General features: G+C 35.6%; 2 protein-coding genes across 3 annotated transcripts in view; one reads left to right on the forward strand and one right to left on the reverse strand.

The window, feature by feature from the left end:
* Positions 1 to 2,731, reverse strand: part of LOC107758234 (exosome complex component RRP46-like) — an 18,778-nt gene extending 16,047 nt beyond the window's left edge. Inside the window, exons 1-2 of one of the 2 annotated variants that reach the window (XM_016575913.1) lie at positions 2,602 to 2,731; positions 2,357 to 2,470 (exon numbers count right to left, since the gene is read on the reverse strand). In XM_016575913.1, the coding sequence (XP_016431399.1) occupies positions 2,357 to 2,470; positions 2,602 to 2,731 (244 nt within the window). Of the gene's footprint in view, positions 1 to 2,356; positions 2,471 to 2,589 lie in introns of both variants that reach the window. The other variant, XM_016575914.1, reaches the window with a different exon arrangement.
* Positions 2,732 to 3,026: 295 nt separating this feature from the next.
* Positions 3,027 to 7,768, forward strand: part of LOC107758241 (2-oxoisovalerate dehydrogenase subunit alpha, mitochondrial-like) — a 10,990-nt gene continuing 6,248 nt past the window's right edge. Inside the window, exons 1-5 of the mRNA XM_016575930.1 lie at positions 3,027 to 3,177; positions 4,653 to 4,829; positions 4,978 to 5,064; positions 5,173 to 5,281; positions 6,898 to 7,059. Of these exons, the coding sequence (XP_016431416.1) occupies positions 3,064 to 3,177; positions 4,653 to 4,829; positions 4,978 to 5,064; positions 5,173 to 5,281; positions 6,898 to 7,059 (649 nt within the window). The 5' untranslated portion in view covers positions 3,027 to 3,063. The remainder of the gene's footprint in view (positions 3,178 to 4,652; positions 4,830 to 4,977; positions 5,065 to 5,172; positions 5,282 to 6,897; positions 7,060 to 7,768) is intronic.

A 7,768-nucleotide genomic window follows, 5' to 3' on the forward strand; every position in this document is an offset into this window, starting at 1 on the left:
CACATAATTAAATGTTCTCTAATCCAAACTGTTGCATTTCTTAATTAGAGTAATGAAATGAACATTTGACATCTACTCAGCCAACAGCAAGAAGGCTCACAAAAATAATGAAGAACAGATGAAGAGGAGATGGCCACAATACCAAGTATTGGAAGAATATTAAAATCCAACAGGAAAAATAATAACTGTTGCTTTTGTATTTGTAGGAAATAAAGATGACCAAATAAATTTAACAGCTGTGGTGGTGGTTACGGCATATATCTCAAACTACCCTTCCATCTGGCATCCTTCGAATTCATACAGTTCTCAGCTTAATTTTCGATGGGTTTGTGTTCAGAAAACTACACAAATATTATAAGAAAGAGCGTGAGAGAGAGAGACACTTTCCTTACCGCTCTGCATACAGCGGCCTTACTAATGTGCTCTAAATCCCTGATGTTATATAGAAAACTACCATTTAAAAATGGTACCGCTCAAATAAATATGCATGCGGATATGGCAAAAAAAAGTCTAAATAATCCTCTCCCGATGTAAATGTAACTCCCTATGATTTAATGTAGCCTCCTCATCTACAGGATTCAGTATAAGAGGTTTTTGTCACTTTCACAGTGTCTGCATGATGAAAATATGTGTAATGAATGAATGTACCTGCACTGTAAAAAAAATATTTTCTTACTTAGTATTTCTGCCTAGTTGTTTCCAGTCAAAATATCTAAAGATTCTTAACTCAAAATGCATTTTCTACATAAGAAAAATGACATAAGGTATTTCCTAGTCTTTTAAGTGTATTTTTCTTATTTAGCAAATTATCTACCTATGGGGTAAGAAAGATAATCTTGTTTCCATTTGCATTACTATTATTTTTCTTGTTTTAAGTAAAATGCACTTAATTTAGACTCCAAAATACTAAGAAATGCATTTTTTTTGCAGCGTGAATTAATGAATGAGGTATTTAAACATCGCTTACGCTTTATAAAGGGGGAGGAGACCGAAAGAAACTCTGGGTTTAACGAAGAAAACCTGCTCCCGACCAGGTTAGGTTCACAGAGTAAGTTACCATGGTAACTGACTCTGAGTATAAGTTACCTCTCTTTCAGAAACGGGTTTGACTTACCCTGCTTTCTCTGGTTTGACAAGCCTCCCATTGAGAAACGGAAAACCCAGAGTTTCCCTCATTTCAGGGTTAACATACTCAGAGTTTTCACTTAACCTCCATTCTGAAACGGGCCTCTGTTCATCAAATCAATATCACATTGGCAACCGTGCAGATATTTGGAGAAAAACGTCACTATTCGTGTGATATTAACTATATCAGATTATATAAATATAAACGACACAAGTCATACGGGGGCATATTTGCCTCCTTATCTTGAATGTTGGGGGAATTTTAAATGTATTTTAATAGACTAAATCACGCAGTGAAAACGTGATATCTAAATGCGCACGCGCAGTAGTCTGACCTACATCACGTAGTGCGCGCGCGCGCGCTCACTCTCGCTGTGTTTTTGTTTGGTTTTTGCGATATACTCAATGTCAAATCGCATATTGTTTAAACAACAATTACGATATTATCATAGAAGATATATATCGCACACCCCTGCTTTAACGTTTAAAATAACTTTTGTGAAAATAAAATCAAAATATGGGTGTTGTTCCATCATCATTCAGCATAATGTATTTACGTAAAAATTAAAACGTTCTTATTCTGAACTGTACATATTAAAATATATAAAAGGAAAAAGTGATCATACAAAATTATTATATTTTTAATTATTAAAACTTCTTGCTGACAAATGAGTAAAACCTATAGTTTGAAGGATAGTGGCAAAGACTGATAAAGATTTAACATCGCAGTTAATCAGTTTTTGGGGGCTGTTCTGCAATCCTTAAATAGAGTCTATTAATGTCATCTAATGATTCTTCTTCTAAATATGCCTGACAATATGTTTTGGTATATGAACTATTGCTACACTTCTGTAAATCATGGTAAAATATGTCATTGTCATTATTTTTGCTCAGAAAAAATAAATAAATAAAATTAAACAGGACACATTTTAATGTATGGGGGAAAACTAGATTTAAAAAGCTGTATTAAACTTTTATATAATTAATTATGAATATGTACAGCATAAGAAATTGATTTATAAATTGATTTAGAAAATACATAACCAGTGTTGGGGGAAAGTTACTTTTAAAAGTAATGCATTACAATATTGCGTTACTCCCTAAAAAAGTAACTAATTACGTTACTTAGTTACTTTTTATGGAAAGTAATGCGTTATATTACTTTTGCGTTACTTTTTAAATATAAGCAGGGCTTGATTGTTTTTAATATAAGAAGTTCTAATAACGTTACCTGGAAGCCCCATTTTGGGCTGGATAAGAACCTCTACAGTAGCTCGATCATAGATTTCCTTACTGACTTTAACCTCAGCTGGTCCATAAACTCCAGCCAGGATACTAGTATCACCTGAAAATACATTTACAAATTCAGAACGATACAGATATGAATGAATCAAATAGATTTCTGGACATAAGCTTGACAGGCAACCACTTGCGCTGAACAAAAGAAACAAATCAGTTACATACTGGCATAAATACCTTGAACAAAAGTGGAAGATCCGTCAGGTTTGGATAACAAACTCTGCTCACTTCCATATTCTCTTAAAACTGAGCAACTTTGATCTAACTCCATCATGGTCCTCATGCACAATCCTCGCGTCGCGCTCATAAGCGTCATTGTTTTGAGCGCACCATAATGACGACATGGCATACGTTCGCCCTCTAGCGGTAAGACGATCGCAATGACCACGTTGCCAGAAACCCTTGACCGGTTAAATCAAAATGCATCTGCAACTAAATTGTAGTTATACAGAGGAATTTATGTTCAATAAAATTGGATATGTAATTAAAAATTATACATTTCCTTAGATATAAACGTAAAAAATGGGATGAATGTTTGTGTTGTGCGACATTGTCCAGCAGGGGGCGCACTGTATGGGATTTTCACAGGCTGTCATTGAGGCGATAACAACAGACGCAAAACACGCACTTGAAGTAAAGATGGCGGCTGCTAGAGGTGTCACGAAATTATACGGGATTGGGTTTCACGCAATTCGTCAAAATACTAGGTTAAAAGCAACTACGTTTCTCCAGCAAAGAGCATTCCACGTAAATGTAAGTTTTAGGTGTATGACAATTGCATATTTCCTCATTAGCAAAAGTTGCTAATCAGACAAACTGTAACGTTAGCTGCGCGAACCTCAAAACGTTGGTGTAATTTGGATTGTATGAATTGTATGCCAATAGTAAATCACCTTAAAATAAAACGCATGATCTTAGTCTTAAAATAATGTTAAGTCTTTGAGTATTTCTAATGCTTATGTATAGGTATTCCTCATCTGACCTGGAAATGGTACATAGTTGCGTTCGGTCTGTCTGATCATGCAATCTAATCATCTAGTAATTGTTTTAATCTAATAACTATTGGTCAGCTCTCTGTGTATTGTTGTAGGTAATGGACTGTTCAACCTTCACAATGTAGATTTACACTGAGAGCCGATTGGCTGGTTCAGGGGGGTGTGTGGAGGGAAACACAAAGCTGATCCCTGCAGCCACGTGTCATTGAAATATATTCTTTCTTTCTCTTCCCAGCATTGGATGATCTTACATTGAAAGTGTACATTAAATAGTGTCTCAGGTGCATCAAGATTCTCTGTGATCCTAAATCTACCTGCTGATATAAAGATGTGCATCAATACGCAAACCATGAACTTAAAAATATTTTGACATTCATAGTTTACATACATTAATTTACAGTTGTTTGAACATTACTGAGCTAATCTGTGTTTTCAGGCAAAGTGCATTGCTCACTAACAAATTCCAAGGCACATTTATGTATCAAGGCATTATCTCATATGAACAGTTTACAGTTTTTCTTAATATTTAATCTTCTATTGTATTTATTTTAGTGCTACTTTTTAAAGGATCTGCATTTTCTCTCCTTACCTTTTGTTTTTATTTCTGCATCAAAGTCATCAGACCCGTATTACCTCAAAACCAGAACAAAGGGAAAATAAAAGATCTGATCATCAGATAGTACAACTTCCTGGTCAGGATTTGGCTGTTAGAAGCCTAGTGTAAAACATATGTGTGTAACAGTGTTCTTTTAATATCATTGAGATACTATTATTATAGTTTTTACTTCATTTTTTGAATTCATTTATGATTTTCAATTTTTAGTTTTCATTTTAAATGTAGTTAAAGTTTTAGTTAGTAATGTTGTTGTGTTTTGTCATTTGTTTTGTTGTTGAATATACTGTATGTCTATAGGTTTTATTAATATTTGTTTCACTTTTAGTTATTTTAGTACATCCAGTTAAAATGAAAATTAGAAATGTTGCCTTGGCAACTAGCCAAAATAAAATAAGTTGATTTTTTAAATGTTTTATTTTATTTCATTTTATTATTTCAGGTGACGGAAATGTTTTTTATGATTTTAGTCTCTGGTTATCTCTGGTTTGTGTGGGAATTTGAGTAGTTTTTGCCTGATCGTTTAAAGTATGTGATCAGATCTCAAAATGCATGGTCTCATGAACTGCTGCTCTGTTGCTTGTGTATTTTACTCCCTGATCCTCTGTCTTTGTCTTCAGGGAGCTCTTCGCCAGGAGCCGTTTGATTCTTCAGCAGAGAAGCCGCAGTTTCCCGGGGCCTCGGCGGAGTTTATTGATCACCTGGAATTTATCCAGCCCAATGTGATCTCAGGAATCCCTGTGTATAGGGTGATGGACAGACAGGGCCAGATCATCAATCCGTCTGAGGATCCTAAGGTGTGGAGTCTTTTAATAGTATCATACGGTAAAGATAATGTGTGGAAAATACTAGTAGCAGGTTACTAAATAGTATTCACAAAAAAACATGCCAATGATGATTTCTTAATCAGTTTGCACTTAACACAGCATTACTTGTCTGTTTCAGCTTTCAAAAGAGACGGTTTTGAATTTCTATCAGAAGATGACATTACTCAACACAATGGATCGTATTCTTTATGAGTCTCAGAGGCAGGTGAGAGATGCAGTGGATTTTACTGTAATGCTTATTCCATCTAAAATGAAATTTAAATGACATCTGAGCATTTATAATGCTTCAATTTGAGATGCTTTTGTGTTCAAGGGCCGTATCTCTTTCTACATGACCAATTATGGTGAGGAGGGCACACACATTGGAAGCGCTGCGGCTCTTGAACCTACTGATTTGGTCTTCGGTCAATACCGAGAAGCTGGTGAGAATGCGTACAAGCTGGAGATACAATAGTGGCTCTCCCAGTTTTGTTACTATAAGGGCGTACACACACTAGACACGTTAGCCTTGTATCTTGCTCAAGCACAATCATCCCCCCTCCCACTCACATTGCGCTTTAACATTCTGGGCCTGAGCACACTTACATTATTACGATGTGACTGTTTTGAAGAAAACGGGAAGAAAAGAACTCTCACTTAGCACAACGGAGTCCATCGTAATGTTAACTTTGTGGCTTATTATTTTGAGTCGTTTGGGGTGCAGGACACATGGTCCTCACATGTGCGTAATATGCTGCTTAACATGGAACTAGGGCTGTGCGATATTGAAGAAAAATGCGATATGCTATAACTCATTAAATAATGCGATATTCGATATGCGATACGATAATGCTTAAAGTGCCACGTGCTCAGATGAAACAGCCTACAACAACTTCTGAAAATGAACGGTATGTGTTTTACTCGAGCATTACATAAAAATGTCATTTTAACATGAGTTTAGGAACTGCATAATAAAAAAGGAAAAATAAAACACTGCTTAGTATTTACTCTTTGAATTCAATATGCACTGATTCTTATTTAAGCTACAAAAGTTATTTAGTTAAGAGCAGTGAGTGATTTTCTCTTTGTCTTTGTTTATGGCCCCAAATATTGCAAGCTGTAGCGATATGCATATTGCGATATGTATATTTGCGATATTTCGATAATTTCGATATATTGCACAGCCCTACATAGAACATTGAACAGTTGCATAATCGACGCCATGGGTTTCAAGTTCTGTGCTCCAGCATGGTTGGTGCTCACACTATATGCTTTCCACACCTATGCCCAAGCTCACCTCTTCAAATGGGCCAGGGTGCGGTACAGAGCTAGTCAAATGAAAATGAAATCACACTAGTCAAATGAAATGGACTTTGGTCTAGCACTTGAGAGTTTTTTCTTCTTCGGTTGCAATGAAAATCTCTATGCTTTATTTCCTACAAAATGTTTGTTAAAGGGGTCATATGATGCTTTTTTAAAGATCATTATTTTGTGTATTTGGTGTATCAGAATATGTTGACATGCTTTAATGTTCAAAAAACACATTATTTTTCAAATACTGTACATTATTGTAGGTCCTCTATGCCCCGCCTCTCTCAAACGCTTCGTTTTCTACAAAGTCCCGCCTTCCGACAAGCGCAGTCTGCAAGCACGCGTCGGAAATGTAACGCCCCTTACCATAATCACGAGCATCAACTTTCAAAGTAAATATCAAGACAGTTAATAATGTCGTTAGTTTTACCATCAGTTCAAGCCCGAAAGGGGAACAGAGTCGCGTGACAGACACAGTGATGAAGCTGGTATGTGTTTTTTTGAGACTTTAGTCTTTGCAACTTCAGGGATCTTATCTATGCGCAATCAGCTTGTAACACTCCAAAGAGAAAGGAAAACTTGAAATCGCATCATATGACCCCTTTAAATAAATTTCGTATGATAGAAAAAGATCTATGCATTAATATTTGATTAAATAACTTTTATTTATTGATATTTGATTGAAATGTGATTTTTATTAAGTAATATTTGATCAATTATAATTGTATTTTTTTCTGAATTTCCGTAGGTGTATTGATGTACAGAGGCTTCCCTCTGGATCTGTTTATGGCACAGTGCTATGCCAACGCTGATGACCTTGGCAAGGGCAGACAAATGCCAGTTCACTACGGCTGCAAAGACCTCAATTTTGTAACCATCTCCTCACCACTTGCCACTCAGATCCCCCAAGGTGAGAAGTGAACATGTCTGTTACACAAAACAGTCTTCACAAATATTATATACACTATGGTGCAAAGGTTTGGGTGCTGTTTTTTAGTTGGTGTTTTTGAAGAAACTTCTTCATGCTCACCAAGACTGCCTTTATTTGATCTAATACACAGTAAAACAGTAATATGGTGAAATATTATTAGAATTTAAAGTAACTGTTTTCTATTGTAATATGTTGAGCAGAATTTTCAGCAGCCATTACTCCAGTCTTCAGTGTCACGTGATCCTTCAGAAATCATTCTAATGATGATTTGGTGCTAAGGAAACATTTCTTTTTATTATCATCAATGGCAGTGGTTCTCAACCCGTGGGCCGCATGCCACCCATCACGAATTCAAATGCGGCCCACCATGCTGAACACAATTAAAAAATAACTTTCAGTTTTACAATTCATTTTAGTTTTTACATTAATTAAAAAATGTACTAAACAAATATAAGCTATAATGTTTTTGTTATGTAAAATAATTTTGTTTTTCATATATTATTTTCAGACATGAGCAGACCTGTACTCGCGTAATTAACGTTAAGCATTCAACGAACACTTTCAAACGCGCACTTTGGCAGAATTCAATTCAAATAGTCATCAGCAGCCATTAGTTCGGTAAGATTGAGCATCAGAGTGGACACATTTGTTATTAAGGGAGAAAAACTAAAGATGGAAAATGCCAGCG

Source organism: Sinocyclocheilus rhinocerous, unplaced genomic scaffold (assembly GCF_001515625.1).
Source record: "Sinocyclocheilus rhinocerous isolate Xijiao unplaced genomic scaffold, SAMN03320098_v1.1 scaffold23, whole genome shotgun sequence".
In the NCBI taxonomy this organism is placed as follows: domain Eukaryota; kingdom Metazoa; phylum Chordata; class Actinopteri; order Cypriniformes; family Cyprinidae; genus Sinocyclocheilus; species Sinocyclocheilus rhinocerous.